General features: G+C 39.4%; 1 protein-coding gene across 2 annotated transcripts in view; it reads left to right on the forward strand.

Moving 5' to 3' along the window:
* Positions 1 to 17,908, forward strand: part of GRM1 (glutamate metabotropic receptor 1) — a gene marked incomplete at both ends in the record, with an annotated part of 190,087 nt that overhangs the window by 44,907 nt on the left and 127,272 nt on the right. For both annotated transcript variants that reach the window (XM_083348727.1, XM_083348728.1), the window contains one exon: positions 2,955 to 3,204. In XM_083348727.1, the coding sequence (XP_083204853.1) occupies positions 2,955 to 3,204 (250 nt within the window). The remainder of the gene's footprint in view (positions 1 to 2,954; positions 3,205 to 17,908) is intronic.

The raw sequence follows: 17,908 nt of genomic DNA on the forward strand, positions 1-17,908 counted from the left end.
GTGATAAGGGTAATGAACTGTTCTGTATTATTCTGATTATTCAGAAATCATTCGGAAATCAAATAATTTTCTTCCTGAATTGTTCCTAGAATTCAGTGGAGTGATTTCTAGAAATAGGGCCTTAGAAATGAAATTCAGGATGTAGGAGCCCTAGTGGCACAGTGGTTAGAATGCAGTATTGCAGGCAAACTCTGCCCACAGCCTGGTGTTTGATCCTGATGGGGCTCAAGGTTGACTCAGCCTTCCATCATTCTAAGGTCAGTAAAACAAGATTGTGGGGGCAATATGCTGACATTTTAAACCTGCCAGAGAGTGTTGTAAAGCACTATGGGGCAGTATATAAGACTAAGTGCCACTGCTATTGCTACATCTCACAGAGGACATGGGTTGGGCAGCCTGAGCTCCAGGGTCAGTTATATTTTGGTGTCCTGGTTCAGAACTTCAGTTATGAATTTTGCTAGGTGAAAATTGGGGCTAGTTGCTTTGCCTCAGTCTATCTATTAGTTGTAAGCACCATAGGTAAGTATTGGGGAGAAGGGAAACAGGTATTTTTCCTAATCTGTGAGCATGTACAGAAACATGAGGAACATTACTACTAGGAGTGCAAAAATTCTTCTGATAAATTGCAACGCTTCTGTGTCTTTCAGGGGAGAATACTTTCCATATGGTATCACTTTCTTCTCTTGTGTGTTCTTAAGTTACCTACAAGTATACAGCGAGTCTTGGGAGCATAAGAGGAAGAAAATCACTTATAAATAAAATGCAAAAGCAACAGTATGACTCGAAGCCACACCACTCATTCTATAAAGCCCCACAGAAAGCATAAAAATTGCTTTGGCTCTTATGAATTTCACACCAAAAGAAACCAGGGAGAGGCAATTTCCCAAAACAAAGACTTCTGAAGGTGCCTGAAGGATTGCCAAACAAAGCTTAAAAGCACAGCTGAGCAAAGTTGCAAGTTTTAAGCCAGGTGAAACAATACCTTGAAAAATGCTGTGTTGAAACAGCAATTACAAAGAAAGAGATGAATGGGGCCTGTTGGAATATTGGCAGTCTTTGTTTACATTTCACTGTGTATTCCTAGTGCCCCAAGAGCTGCCAGCCCCATTGATTCCTGTCTCCACAGAATTAACAAGACCTGAGCATAAGTGAAAATCTTGCTTTTGGGTAACCTGCACGTCCTTTTCTCCAAATGCTTGCTTTCAGGGTCTGCTAACAATGGAATGCTAACCTCTCCTTTCAAGTAGACCGGAAGCGCCGGAGTCTCAGACAAGTAAAAATAAAGTAATGCTAACTGGGTGAAAAAAAATCCCTTTTCCTCCTGTTTGCCTCCTTTGCTTTTCAATCATTGTTCTTATAATGGTAGTGAAATAATTTGAGCAATACAGTCTCTGTGATCCATCTGAGATGGAAGAGGGAAACCAATGCTGTCTGGCCAAGAAGATTTAGATTAGAACAAGGGTGTCAAACTCGCCGTGTCACGTGACATGTTGTGACGTATTGTGACTTTTTTTCGCATTGCCGGAGCTGGGGTGGGCGCAGTCGCTGCATGATGCAACTGGCCTGTGGACCGGCAGTTTGACACCTCTGGATTAGAAAGTGCTGTTCCCCTAGGTCTCAAATAAACTATAGAAGAGTGAATTATTTGGTTGATTTAATTGTTTTAGTCAGCTATGATTTATGCAGTGGGTGACAACCTTGGTCATTGGAAATAATAGTGACAACCTTATTCCCCTTTGAGGGGACCTTGCTGCTCTCTGAGCTTGCTTGTTTTCTTACAGACATTTCATTACACAAACTACAGTAGGTAACATTATCAGTGCTAGTAAGGAGTGCAGTTTTCTGTCACTTTATCTTCTAGTGCAGGGGTGTCAAACTGCCGGCCTGCGGGCCGGACGCGTCATCAGGAAACCGCGCCCACCCCATTGCCAAGCAGTGCAGAAAAAGCTCTGATGCATCGTGCGACATCACGTGATGCCGCGAGTTTAACATGTCTGTTCTAGTGGCTTGCCTGTCAGTATTGGTAGGGGTGGTCTTAGAGATACTTTGGTTGGGCTGTTAGATGTTGGCTTCTTTGGCAGTTTTGACTGGGGTATTGTTTACTTGAATTTTGTTCTGATGTTAACCTTGGAGTTAATCCATGCTGATCTGAGTGCTGATTACTGGTGGAGAGGTGCTTCTTTCTGTTCGTTTTGGAGCTGAGTGACAGTCTCTTTTGCATAGTCTATAGATGTTATTAATGTCCATGTGTCTGTTGATGGCTGAGTTGTCAGAGTGCCAGACTTCTAGAAAATGCCAGGCTTCTAGAAACAACCACTATGTAGGACAAACAGGCAGAAGACTGGCAAAATGCGTCCACGAACATCAACTAGCAGTCAGAAGACAGGATGAGAATTCTTTAATTTCACAACTTATAGATAGATTTAACCATAGTTACAATTGGGAAAATGTGACCATCCTACACCAAACCAAGTTCAAAAATGCCAGGGAATTTCTAGAAACCTGGCAAACTGACAAATCAGCCCTCAATAGACACGTAGACATTAACAACATCTATAGACTATGCAAAAGAGACTATCAGTCAGCTCCAAAATGAACAAAAAGACCCAAGCACCTCTCCACCAGTAATCAACACTCAGATCAGCATGGATTAACTCCAAGGTTAACATCAGAACAAAAATCAAGTAAACAATATCCCAATCAAGAAACTGCAGAAGAAGCCAACAGCAAACAACCCAACCAAAGAATCTCCAAGACCACCCTCACCAACACTGACAGGCAAGCCACTAGAAGGTAAACTGTCGGTAAACAGTACTCCTTACCAGCACTGAAAATGTTACCCAGTTTGGGTAATGAAACGTCTGCAAGAAAACAAGCAAGCTCAGAGAGCACCAAGAACCCCCAGGTCAAACCTGAGCTACAAATATTCTCGTTTATTTTCTCCTTTTCTTTAGGAAACTATGGAGAGAGTGGCATGGAAGCTTTCAAGGAACTGGCTGCACAGGAAGGCCTTTGCATTGCTCATTCAGATAAGATCTACAGCAATGCAGGAGAAAAAAGCTTTGAGAAGCTGTTACAGAAGCTCCGGGAGAGGTTGCCAAAGGCCAGAGTTGTGGTTTGTTTCTGCGAAGGGATGACTGTCAGGGGAATCCTCATGGCTATGAGACGCTTGGGAGTTCTTAGAGAGCTTCTACTGATTGGGAGGTAAGTCGTGTTCCTTTGCTTGCTGTCATATCGGGACAAAGAGGAGGAAGAAAGGTAAAACCATTGAGCTTGTTACTGCTATAAATCTAAAGTTTAGAACTAAGAACTCTTCTGGAAAACCAAGAACACAGTTTAGGCTTATTTTCCATTTCTTGTATCACAAACACCTCACGTTAGTTTTTGAAGGTAATTTCCATTTCACTTTGCCCTTAAAATAGCAGAGCAAATTTTAAAACCAACCAACGTTCTCTGGACAGGTTGCATAAATGAACAAAATGTGCTAAGTTCAGTACTAAAGATGGATTATATAAACACCTTCTGGTAAAAGGAAGCACCATGAGCTAGTAGTACGGTCTTACTTTATGTAAGAACTTTTCTATTAGTTTATGACATATGTTGCGGATTAATAGAGGAGGACAGAGTTGACCTTGGAGAAAATACATGGCAACCATTAAGACAACATGAGCTTTGTCTGGGAAAACAAGACAGTGGGAGAAAGAAACTCAAGATTGCCCCACCTTGATTCTCTTTGGTATAAGAGGGAGGGAAGGCAAAGTACTTTGCAGGCTTTCGTGAATCTGTTATTTTGCCCTAAATTAATAGCGTTCCACTATTTCTTTTGGTATCTGCTTCCTGACCTGGCCTAACTTGAAGAGTTGACAGGTTTTGAGTACTGATTCTTCCTCATTACACATCTCCCTACAGAAAGATCTCCAAATGTTTCATTTTCAATGGCTTATTGTCTTTGCCATGTCCAAAATTCTATATCCACCCCAGGCTAGCATGACTAACTGAAATCTATGCATTTCTTGCTTCATTGAACTTGCCAGCTGTGTGGTGCTTGATAACCACGTTGGTCTACATTTCTCTGTTCCCTCCAAAATTAATAAAATGAATATTTTCAGTTGGAAATGAAGCTCTTTTATTACTTCATCCGATAACTGAAAACATGTGTCATAATTAGAGATCCTTCTATATTTTTGAGTATTGAAAATATGAGAGCAAAAGGTTTCCCAGGGAATGAAAAATTTTGTACATGCAAAATGAAAACATTTTGATAATATTTCCAACATGCAGTTAATCTTGAACACCGTACTTTATTTGAATAACACTGGCAACTTGAAATTTAATTGAATTATATTTATGCAGGAAAACTCCAAATACGTCTGAGAAAAATCATGTATTTTAGTACAAGGAAAGCTCCATTTCTGCAATTTTCCTTTTTGGGCTAAGCTAGAGGTGAGAAAGACTTTCAGTCAAGTATATGGATGATTCCTCTTTTCAGGCAAAATCAGAAGCAAAAGTAGTTGTTTCAGGTGTTTCCACAGGTAATAGGTACAGGTGAAACAACCTTATTGCTAGTCATTATTGCTAGTCATCACAAATATCATGGATTTGGCAATCCAGGACCCAGATTGTTGGGGGCAATAAGCTGACTTTGTAATAATGCCGCTTGGGGTGTGTGTGAAAGCCCTAACAAGCAGGCATATACATAGAATAAAGGCTACTGCTAAGCTTGTAAGCCGCCCTGAGTCTTCGGAGAAGGGCGGGATATAAATGTAATAAAAATAAATAAATAATAAATAAATAAATAAATAAATAAAAAATAAATATCTGTGTCAACGGTAGAACTTGTTAAACCTTATGTTGTGTAGTGGGTTCTGGAGAGCAGGAAGGACGCCGAGACAATGAGTACAACATAACAGCTCTTTATTTGGTGGAAGTTACTGTACTGGGGAATAGGGGCTACCTGCACTCTTATATATATACTCAACCAACCAGTCGGTTTGAACCTCTGTTTCCCGCCGAAATGCTTCCCGCCAAAACAGTTATAGTTCAACGCCTCCTGGTGGTGACTCTTCTACACAGCTTTAGGTGTTGCAATAAAGCTTAATACATAACACCTTATGTCTTTTAAACATCATCCACATATACCTGTTCCTTTTCTTCCAGCTGCCTGAGGGTTTTAACTTGTCGCTGTTTCAATTTACCATTCCTTATGGGCCCAATGATGTCTCTCAGGAGTGGTAGACTGAGCTGTCAAAAAAGAGAGTAGTAATGATAGGAAGCTTAGAGTATTCCTATTTCAGCAGGTACAAGTATCATGAAGCCTGTCAAAATAAGGGGAAGAAATTTTGAGTAAACACTTTTTTTCCTCCAGCACATTTAATTCATACACCTAGTGGCAGATGCCATGAGATTAATTCTCCCCCTTTCCTAAACAATTGCAAAAACTGCTGAATTATGTAAATATATTTTCCTTCCTTCCTTCCTTCCTTCCTTCCTTCCTTCCTTCCTTCCTTCCTTCCACTCAGACATCTGTACAGGCATCCAATATGGCTTAAAAAACTGATCTTCTTTCCTTCAAACATGCCATCCTTGAAAGGCCCAAGATTGGGAATTATGGACAAAAAGGAAGTATATAATGTTGTAATTACTGTGGCTCTCCAGTGACTACTTCGGGGAAGAGAAGTTAAAGAATTCTTTTACAGTTCAGTGACATTTATAAGCTTTCTCTCCCTTGTCTATTAAAGACATGCATCTAGATATCATGCTACCAGGGAGAGTGTATGATTGTTCACTTCAAAAATCTACCTGTTTAAGTTTCAATTTCTTCCTTTTTTTCCTCATATCTTTCTTTCATTTATCTTGTTCTGTGCCACCTCATGTCACTTTATGTAATAAGTCAGCAAAGAAGAGCATTAAAAAGGAGGCTTCATCTGCTTTTAATTCCACATAATTCCTTTGAAATGTATAGATTCATGCCTAGAGATATATCTGTAACAATATCATTTTCACAACTATAGTAAGATAATTTAAAAAAAGAAAAAAGAAGAAAATGTACAGCTTGGAAGAAAGGACAGCAACTTTCTCTCACCCACCCACCCAGTATTCATCTGAAATTTTACAAGATTCTTAGTGTTGCCTCTGTGCTGCAAGCTCAGACAGGAGCTGTCATGTAAAGCTTAAACTGCTTTTTAAATTGCTTGACAAACCGAAAGAAGTCACCAAATCTGAGGAGTAAACATATTAGCAAGACAAATTATGATGTCATTTTTCACACTGGCAAAATCTGTTTTTTTTAATAACTGAAATAATATTTTGGCTAATCTTAATAAAAGCCCTTATTTTTCTAAAACAGAAACTTGATATGAAGACAGATAATAATGACATTTCTGATGTCCTTGAACTGTACACAAATCTGTAATGTAATGCACTGAGTTCCTTGGACCATAGGAACGCATTGACATCTTTCATAGAAGAACCAGTGAAATATTTAGTGACAGCTTCTTTTATATTTCTTTATTTGACAATATTAATTGCCTGCCCCAATCATGATAGATTCTTAGAGAACAACAAGGCCAGTGCAATACTATCTAAAAAGTATGAATACAATGACAATAAAAAGAACCATCTAACTACAGAAGCCCCAAACCAAATGAGATCTGAAAACACATTTGAGTAATGTGGATGGCCTATGAACCTCATTAAAAATAGAGACCTTCAATAAGTTCATATAAAAATAATTACACAAACGTTCAGTTTAATAGTACCAAGAGCTGTGAAGAAATATCCAAACTACTATAGGAAATTAATTTAAACATTGTTTTTATTCAATCACCAGCAAAAATATTCATGCAGAGCTTCCCACCTAGGGAGTAATGTGTGAGTGTTATTGACTTTTGTTGGCTATCAGTAAATCTAGTTTTGCACGCAAGAACAATACAAATAAGTTTTATTAGCATTATACTGATTTCCCAAGAAGATTAGGCTATGCTTTTATGTTCAGTGCGGGATAATGCTTGCATTCCTTTTAGACAAAGATTGAAGGTGCGTACACAAGACACATTGGTCTGACATCTCCATCTGCAGTCTGTGGAACAAAGGAGACAAAACTCCACTCAAGAGGTGAACCTAAGTTTTACACCTTCTTCATAGTATCATAACTTCAGCCCAGATTGAAGATCTCAAAACTGTGCTGGGATAGCAGCAAAAGTTATAAAAGTTGGTAGTAGCAACCTTCCACACAGTGAGAGTTGTGTCTTTTGGAATGATTTACCAGTAAGTTGAACAAAGGGGAAATAAACAATGGTGCAAAGGAATATGATGGGGGACTGCTTGATCCCAGATGTCACCTGATTTGGAAATGTCACTGTGTCAGAAAGTCTGTTTCTGTAATTACAGTAATATCCCAACTACAGCTTTTTCTGAGCTGACTAGACACAGCAACAATCCTCCAACCAATCTTGACTTCTGTGCTGCACTGTTATCCTTGAAAAGTATCCAGAAATTACCATTAGTATAAGATGGGTGGATAAGCCAGTGCCAGATACAGGGAAGATATGATTTCTATTATGATAGTCTCCCTCCTTGGTTGGCAGTTATCTTACGGGCACAATATAGAGTGCAGATCTTGGTCTAGTGGTTAAGTTACAAGGCTAGAAAGTGGGAGACTGTGAATTTTAGTCCTGCCTTAGCCATGAAAACCAGCTGGGTGACTTTGGGCCAATCACTCTCTCTCAGCCCAACCCACCTCACAGGATTGATGTTGTGGCAAAAACAGGAGGAGGAAGATGTGTTGGATATATTTGAAGTAATAAATCGGGGATACACATAAATAAAATATGTATTTATTTTATTTTATTTTTTTTATTTTAATCCCATTTATATCCCGCCCTTCTCCGAAGACTCAGGGCGGCTTACAAGCTTAGCAGTAGCCTTCATTCTATGTCTATGCCTGCTTGTTAGGGCTTTCACACACACACACCCAAGCGGCATTATTACAAAGTCAGCTTAATTGCCCCCAACAATCTGGGTCCTCAAACTCCTTCAACATTTTTCCTGAGAAACTGAACCCACACTAAGCTTGTGTGTCTTCAGTTGGTTGCTTGTTACAGAATAGTTTACTTATCTTTCACTCAGTTGACTACAGTGTACATTCTTCCTTTCCCCTTTTGTTGCTGTATTGATTTTCTGTCTTCTCTGGGTAAATTCATGTCTCATTTTTTCCATCTTCCTAGTCTCTATGTCTCTTATGAATTCTTAATTTACATTTCTATTTATTGCTGTAGCTTGACTTAACTTCAGCCATATTCTTGTTTTTCTGCATTCTTCTGCTGGTGCTCGAATTCCCTGCCTCCCCATCCTCCGCCAGCCCTCACAAAGGCCCTTGTTAATTGCTTGCAGGTGCTATGCTTTTCTTTGGCTTTCTGTTGCTGGGTAGAGGGGGCGGTTTCGCAGCCTCCATTTCTGGTCTGCTGCTATGCTGACTTGCTTCTTCAAGCCTCCTGTTGGATCTTTCGTCTTCTCGGTAGTCTCTGTCAGCTCCCTGTCTTTACATTCCAAGTTTTGCCTCTTCCGGCTATCAAAGGCTTGCCAGCATTCCGGACTTCATTTCTCTAGATGTTGCTGTGGCAACTTGTAAGATCCTCAATTCCTTTGTCCTTCTCTCACAACAAGCTGTCATATTGCTCCTGCTCCAAGGACTCTCCAGCCAAAGGTATTCTCACCCAGCCACTGCCACTGAGACTTCATTTGCTGTTGCCAGTCTCCGGGGTTCTCCCAGCCATTAGCAGAGGTCTCCAACCACTTGCTGTTCTTCATACACCCCATTTTCTTCATCCTTGTGCCCATGCCACAGTGCTCTGCACACTTCCACTTTTCCCTCAGTTGTAGACTTCACTACCCCTTTGCGCAGTGGTGGGATTCGAATATGTGAACAACCGGTTCTCTGTGTAGATGCTGCTTCCGGAAGTCCATTCTAGGCCTGGGCAACAAAAAATTAGCTACTGGTTCTGCCCCCCCTCCCCTCATCCTGTTAGATCCTATCCTTCCATTCCCTCACCATCCAGTCACAACTGATGAAGCTTTTTGAATGAGAGGAGAAATGTTGTCTTCTTCTTCCTCAAGGAAAAAACAGTCCAGTTGCTTTTTTAAAAAGCACCATTGAGAGTCCCAGTCTCCTGATTTCTAGGCCAGCACTTTAATATTCCATCAAATCTAGTTGCTGGTGGCATTAATATTTTCAGCTTGTCTATTGCCAAAGTGGTGCAAACTGGCTGAATCTCACCACAGTGCCCTTACATAAAGGCAGAGGTGGGATTTAAATAGTACCTGAACAACCGTTTCTCTGTGTGGACACTGCTTCTGGAAGTCCATTCCAAGGCCTAGAACAGACTTCCGGAAGTGGCTTCCACACACTTCTGGTGGGTTTTTCTGGGCCTGGGAGGCCTCCCTGGCTCAGAATGGACTTCTGGAAGCGGCATCCACACACTTCCAGTGGTCCATTCTGGTCCTTGCGAAAAAGGGCTAGGACTTCAGCCAGTTTGCTGAAGTCAGCCAAAAATTAGCTACCGATTCTGCTGAACTGGTGAGAACCGGCTGAATCCCACCACTGCATAAAGGGTTAGACTAGGGTTGACTTTAAACAGGGAGGCAGAGACACGGGTATTTTCTGTTTCCTCTGCATTTCCTCCTTCCCACATCTCCACTTTCTCAGTGTTTAGGAAAGTGGCAAAGGCACATTTCTTCCCCCAAGAATACAGGCTCCATCTTCTCACCAGCCGAGTTCTGAAAGAACCTGGAGTTGACACAAACTTTCTAGTATATAAAAACTGCCTTTTCCCTGACCAAAACAGAGAAAGGCTTATTTGTGGTCAATTGATGGCACATGGAGAAAAGGCAGGAACTGACACAGGCTGAGATGGTTATTTGTTCAACTATAACTAGTTTAGCTTATCTGTTGCCCCTTCAATTGGGTTGTAGTGTTTGTTCTGCAGTGCTGTTTTGGCTGCAGGGGGAGAGCAGAATCTCAGTTCCTACAGCCTTGATTTTGATTTGTGATCCTTGATTTCCTTTTCAAATGGGTCTATTTATCAGTGGATAAATCTGATTCTGTTTAATATAAGAGGGCACAGAAGTATACTCTGACAGAATTTCAACTTTCTGTTATTATACCATACAACAGTAAAGTGGCATTCACGAAATCCTTGAAAGCCTACCTGGAAGGGCAAACAGTGGCAAGCAAGAGAGAGGCAACAACTTTAATTCTTTGCTACCACCTTGAGGGCATCCAGCTGATAAGCCAATAATTGTTTCGGGGGGAAAAAATGAGGCTGTCCTACTATAGCCACCATCATTCATTGATGTTCAGTATGAAAATTGGTAATGGCTTTTCTGTGGTTGGGGACATTCATATTTTGGCCAAAAAAACCATGCCAATCACTCCCCTTACAGTGTCATGCAAAGGAACTGTATGAACAGCATGGCGGGTTCCAGATGCATTTAACAGGCATGCTATTGTAGCAACACTATTTAGGCTAACAGGATTTCCTTCTTTCTCCAGAGTAGGAGGAAATCTTGGCAAAATGTCTGTGTAGATGACCATTACAGGTTTAGAAACAGAGTTAATGGAAGGGAGATGGGGTCATTGGCATAGAAAATACAACCCAGTCAAACAATGGTGTGAAGCTAACCTCCCATGTAGTACTTAAAATTCAGCAGAGAAAGACCCCCAGATTGGCTTTAATTTCATAAAGCAATTAATATAAAGATGTCCATGGTCATGCATATATTCATGTAGCTGTCAAGAGTATAGAATTTTATTAGAACTGTGATCATGCCTCATATTTTCATGATGGAAACAAAGAGCAAAAAGCTTTTGCTAGAGCAGAGACATATTCAGAGGTATTTGTTTCAACTTCTTGGGCAACACGATGCAGCTGTACCGAGGTTTAAGGAGACACATTGCTGGCAGGGTGTGGGGATGGACTTGGCATTCATTTCACTGAAATGTTTATCATTCAGGACAACAGTCATCAGAGTGCAGCTCCTGAATTTTTAATTTAAAAGTGCTACATATATAAGATTGATAACAATACATTGGAAGCATTTTGTTATATTGGGATGCAGGTAATCTTCAACTGGGAATGGATTTTGTGCCTCTTGGTCAGAAATGGTAAACAGGTCCATCATATTGGTATTTGATTTGTGAGTGTTTTAAATATGCAAACTGCTGCATTAGTCCAGCGGTTCACAGGAAGGGCATGTTGTAGGCATGTTGCAAAGCATCCCTCTGAAACTACTGCTGAATTTCTTTGCATGGTTACTTTGAGACTCCCTTCCTTCCTTCCTTCCTTCCTTCCTTCCTTCCTTCCTTCCTTCCTTCCTTCCTTCCTTCCATTTGTTTGTTTCCTGGAAAGCAAATTATTGATTACAACATATGAGGTATTTGTGTGGATAATACTATGTGGTTTCTTTTTGGTAGCTGAGCTTTTGCCTTATGTTCTGTATTGCAATCCTGGGTAAAAGGAAAAGGAAAGAAAGAAAAAGGGAGACTAATTTGGGCTGGTAACTGCATTGTCCAGTAGCATTTCTTACTGGTTGGATGATACTTACAACTTTTAGTTTCCAGTCAGTAATAGGACTTCCCCGTTGTAGTGGCTCTGCATTGTGTTTGTATGTGTAGAGTCGGATTGGGGGGGGCAATGCTATTTTTTCCCCGTATTCATAAAGCTTCAAAATCATAAGAACCTAAAATGGAAAGGTCCCAAGAGATAATCTAGCCCAACCTCCTACCTAGTGCAGGAATCTACTCCTGTAACAACATCCAGTCTCCATTTAAACATCTCCAAGGAAAGAGAATCTACTGTCTCCTGAGAAAATCTAATCCATTGTTGAGCCATTCTTACCGTTAGAATATTTTTCCTAACCTCCAGCTGAAATCTACTTATAATTTAAACCCACTGTTTCTTGTCCTATTTTTCTGGAACAGCTCTGAAATTTTTTTGCCCTTTTATATGACATCCCTTCCTATAATTCAAGATGCCTATCATGTGTGTCTATAAAATCTGATACCCATAATGCACCTAGATTCTTCTGTTTGTTTTTATTAACTCCCTATCTAAAGAATCTTAGATGCAAATGATCATTCAATTCCCCAATGTTTACACACACACACACACACACATTACACATATCCCACACATATACAGTACATATATCTCTATGCATCTATTGAGGACAAAACTTCATCCAAACTCCAAAGTATTCCTACTTCACATCCAGTGTTAATGTTAATTTAAAACAGAACACCTATAGTTCAAAAATAAATGTGTTGACATGAACAAACATCGAATGAATTCTACTCATCAGTGCAATTACTGTGAATATAAAATGAGCTCCAGATAACTGGAAGGGTTCAAAGTGAATTCACAAAAAATTTGCCACCTTAAATTGCAAAGTCTTTGGTTAAGAGAATAGCAATAGTTGAGACAAAATTGTTGTGACTTTTTGCTCATAGAAATCCTTGAGTTATCAGAAGACAGACCTGATGGACTTGGGTAACCTCCCAACCTTATCTGTTAAAATATTTGAAATAGCTTGATTAAAAAACAAATTGGGAAGGAGAAAATTTTCAGATAAGAGATAATTGGGAATAAAGGACAAACTTTTCATTAATATGATTTCCTCCTTCCCCAACTAGTTAGAAATTCCAGGACTCTGTAATAAGTTCTTAGGATTCATCAGGCAGACACTGTGCAGCCAGCCCTTCTTGCAAATGTGTGTTTATATATAGCCTGTCAAGGATAGAAACTAAGCAAGTAGCATTCAGTTAGTGCATAACAACAAAGCTTAATTTTCCTCATTTTTCTCTCTCTTCTGTCTTTCAAAGGAATGTAAATTTCTTTATGGCCTAATTGATTTACCATTCCAAAACTAACTATCTCCCTTCCTGCTATAGTGTTGTTTCTGCTAATATGTTAGTGTTTTTTTCCCCTAAACTAAAGCTTTCTGTGAAGAAGCTTCTTGGATGAGAAGCGAAACGTCTTCCAAGAGAAAAAAGAAAATCCATTAGTTTCTTTAACATCACAATCTACAACAATACCCAATAAAAACAATTGCGGAGAAAACTTTATCTTTCTCTTAAAAATCTTTTGAATGTTCCACCAAATTTTGATCCAAAAAGCTTTTATATTTCTACAAGTCCACCACATGTGAAAATAGGTAGCTTCTAAACTACCACATCTCCAACATTTAGACTGTAAATTAGGATACATGTTGGACAACTTCTTGGGATCCAGATGCCATCTATAAAACATTTTATAAAAATTTTCTCTTAAGTTTTGAGCCTGAGTAAATTTAACATTTCTGACCCAAATTATCTCCCAGGTGTCCAACGAAATTGGTTCCTGAATATTTTGTGCCCACTTTATCATACAGTCTTTAACCAGTTCTGTTTCCGAATCCTATTCAATTAAAGCATTATATATCTTCTTTATATGTGCACAATTTAAATCTCTAATTTGTTTTACTAAATTTTGATCTGTAATTGTGATGCCAACCTTTTGATCTGACTTCCACCTAGCTTTCAATTGGGTATATTGAAACCAAGAGTAACTTATGTTTTCTTGTCTTAACTCCTCCAATGATTTAAGAAAATCCAGATGCCTCGTGAAAAAGCACCTTTGGGTTCCCCTGTAACTATTTCTAAATTCCCCAATGAATTAATCAAAGTTTTCAATTAAAACTTTGCTGGTAATCTCTTGTGACTAGCACAACCTTGATCTACTTTTTTGGTAGCTTTGAATCCCTTTGTCCCTCTAAGAATTCACCCAGATGCCATGCTCTCCTTCACTTTGCAGAGTGATTTCTATGCCAACTCCTCTTCAGTAATCTTAAATCAGCTTGGAATCTGATTCCTTCTTAATCCCATCTTTGTTTAGTAGCTCTTTTTCCTCTCCTGATCTGAATCCATCTCCAATGCTCCAAAATTTCTCACAAGCTTCTTAACCCATTTCAGTTTCCCCATCCTGTGTGAGACTATACATGTGTGAAAACCTCATCTGTTTTTCTCTCAGCTCTTTGCCACTTTCAAGTTTTCACCCCAATGACAGTTTACATGTCTGTGAAATAACATGACACAGTATTAGATGACGTCTACACTCTCCATTCTCTTCCAGTCAGATTTATTTTCACTTAGGATTGTACATATAATATGTAATATTTTTTTCTACAAATAGACAATCAAAGAATGTGAAGCAAAGATCCAGCTAGACAAAGCTGTAATTTCAATCTCTGTTTCCCACCTTTTTTCCTTTTATTACCTCTGTTTGTCCATAATAATCACATGGAAAAAAAGAGAGACAGCCATTTTTGTCTCCTGCTATGTCACATTCCCCTCAATGGAAAATTTTCTCATTAGAAGGGAGAAAGCGCAAAAGGTAGTTCTGTTCTGACAGAATAGCCTGACGTACTGAATCAGGATTACTGATTCAGCAGGATTTTATATTTTATCTGGAGCCCATGTATGTGGACCACATTGGAGTTCCCTCAACCTATCCAAAAGAAGCATCAAGAAAAAAAATGCTTTTAAAAGGTTAGCAATTACTTTAAAGAATCACATAGCGATAATTCAGTTATGACATCACTGGATTTTTTTTTGCCTTATGACCCAAGACTAGGAACAACTGTTCTAGAAAATAAATACACAATATCATCCCACAATATCACTATTGCAATTCAATAAAATTCAAAATACAATACATGAAGCATGCAAAGCAGCCATACAAGGGAACAAACAGAATGCTCCAATATTGAGGTGATATTGAAATAATTGTAACATTAGTTGCTGCCGCACTTTCAGGAAAAAGGTCCATTGACAGAGTCACTCAGCCATGAAGAATTTGAGAAAGATGTCACTGTAAAGACTCTTAGAAAGACACAAAGCCAGATCACAAAGTGGAATTAATATAGCAAGCTCCTGACTCACACATGCAGAGAGAGTTTGTAAATTTGGAGTCTAGTCTGGCTGCTTCTATGCAAGACTCTGTCTATCAGATGGTAAAGAATAGCAAAAATTTTTAAGAGCAGTAGGAAAACAAAAGACTCCAGAGAAGAGCAGACCATGATTCTTGCTTCCTTTGATATATTTAGTTGCCCTTTGTATTTCATTTCAGTAAAATGATTAATAAGAATCTATTACACAGACTTGGGGATGGCGTGTGGGTTGTTCTGCAATAAATCTTTGAATTCGGGTGATAGTGAACATTGTTTACATGAAAACTTTAAAAACATCTTCTGTCTCCCTCTCTATCAAAAATGGAAGGAAAAGAGTTTTTGCATTTAATTGTGGAAAAGTTGATTGTATAATTACTGACTTTGCAATAAGCCTGTTTACCTCTTTCATTGAAAGGATATTTTCAGATGTTAAAGACCTTTTACTGTATAGTCATCCAATTAATTAAGGTTTTTGTTTTAGGATGTTAAAGCCAAGCAACTGCTTTTATTTCAAAGTTTTCTGCGGGAAAAGTTTCATCTCCAAAAGCTAAAATGCCAAAGCCCCTCCATAATGAATTTCAGGAAACAGGAATGGTGGAAATGGAAAAATTATTGCTGTATGCTGCAGGTTCAATCGACTTCTTGCCTGGGAACAGCTCAGCCTTGGAATTTATTGTAAAAGGCAAAGTGAATTATCGTGGACCAATTGGTGGGAAGCTAGGAGATGTGAGAGGAAAGTTTGTTTGGATAAGGCAAATTCAATTCTAATAAGTTTAGTAGGTCCGGGAAGAGAAATAGGGAGAATAGGGAAAACATAAATACAGTCCTGTCACAAAATGAGAGGAAAACCACACTGTTAATATTTCACTTGAAAGCCACACATGACTATTTTAGGAGAAATGTGGCAGTTGGTCCTCAGGTCCCTATCAGGACAATCTTATTCAATCTTATTTGTATATTTGTGTAAGTAGATTCTGTCAATGTCACTGCATAAATGAAAGATATGGTTCATTGTCATTATTTTTCATTAGTCTTCCTTTTAATTCTGCTTGAGTTTAGTCCAGTATTCTGTATCTAATGAGTGGAATTGCTCAGGTGTGAGTAGTCTTGATTATATTTCTGCCACTGAGTTTGGATTTTAAGATCTTCTTCACTCTCAAAATGTATTCACTTCCAACCTACTGTTGACTTCAGTGTGCCTGATGTTGTCAGATTGAAGGTCGCCCACGCATTTGTAGGTATTTCTTCATCAGACTTGATTTGCAAAGGGCATTTTAATTCCTTCGGTTTTCTGTTTTTCCCCTGTTGATCATAAGAGTGGCACATTTGTCTGGTCCAAATTCCATTGCAATATCTTAGTTGTACGTATGGACAGTCTTGAATAGTGATTTTATTTCAGATGGTGTTTTTTCCATACAGTTTCAGATCATGTATGTAAAGGAAGTGTGATAGCCTGCAGATATTTTTAATGTTTGATAGCCATGGCCTGACTTGTTCAGTATTGTTGACAGAGGAATCAATGCAATGACAAACAGTAATGATAATAATAAGTCTTCTGTTCTGTTATTTCTGATTCTGCATGTTGGTGGATTCTTTTCAGAACTTCTCTTCCCGTTTGACTTGATGCCTCTGTGGGTTAGGACGCTGAGCTTGTCGATCAGAAAGTCGGCAGTTTGGTGGGTTGAATCCCGAGTGCCGCGTAACAGAGTGAGCGCCTGTTAGTCATCCCAGCTTCTGCCAACCTAGCAGTTCAAAAGCACGTAAAAATGCAAGTAGAAAAATAGGGACCACTATGGTGGGAAGGTAACAGCGTTCTGTGTGCCTTTGGTGTCTAGTCATGCCAGCCACATGACCACGGAGACGTCCTCGGACAAGCGCTGGCTCTTCGGCTTTGAAACGGAGATGAGCACCGGCCCCTAGAGTCGGAAACGACTAGCAAGCATGTGTGGGGGAACCTTTACCTTTACCTTTTTATAATAGATCATTGTCCCAATATACTTTTTACCAAAAGGAAATTGAACTTTCTTGGTTTTTTTCTTTGAAAATGGTTCCCTTCTGATCCAAGAAGCTTCTTTAGTTCTGATGACTGGTGGGGAATGGAAGTTAATCAGAACTGAATAACTGATAGCCATGACTATCAAATATCAAAAATACCTGCCAGGTATTTGTTGACCCAGGCATACTGAACAATCTGGTATGGATTTCTGTTAATTATGTCTCACCATATTAATATTAAAGGTAAAGGTAAAGGTTCCCCCGCACACGAGTGCTAGTCGTTTCCGACTCTAGGGGCCAGTGCTCATCTCTGTTTCAAAGCCGAAGAGCCAGCGCTTGTCCGAGGACGTCTCTGTGGTCATGTGGCCGGCATGACTAGACGCCAAAGGCGCACGGAATGCTTTTACCTTCCCACCGTAGTGGTCCCTATTTTCCTACTTGCATTTTTACGTGCTTTCGAACTGCTAGGTGGGCAGAAGCTGGGACGAGTAACAGGTGCTCACTCTGCTACGCGGCACTCGGGATTCGACCCGCCAAACTGCCAACCTTCTGATCGACAAGCTCAGCGTCCTAACCCACTGAGCCACTGCGTCCCTATATATTAATATTAGGAGAGATTTAATATTATTTTCTCCCCAAAACCGTGCCACTTTACAGGCTAATATAAATAAAAGATTTTCCAAGGAATATCTAAATTAATTTTTTTACAGTGTTGCATGTAACAGAAAAATGAGTACTAATGTGACTGAGAAAATAAGAATAAAACAAAATAGGACAAATAGAAGAAGGAAAAAGCATCACGACATGAATGTGGATATATTCAGTTGGATTTTGTTTAGATTGAGATGTGCTACCAAAGGCTAAGCAGAGGATAAATATTGCACTGGAATTCAATCAGTCACTTCTGCTGCTATTTCTGTCATCAGCATTT

The sequence above is a fragment of the Vipera ursinii genome (assembly GCF_947247035.1).
Source record: "Vipera ursinii genome assembly, chromosome: 1".
In the NCBI taxonomy this organism is placed as follows: domain Eukaryota; kingdom Metazoa; phylum Chordata; class Lepidosauria; order Squamata; family Viperidae; genus Vipera; species Vipera ursinii.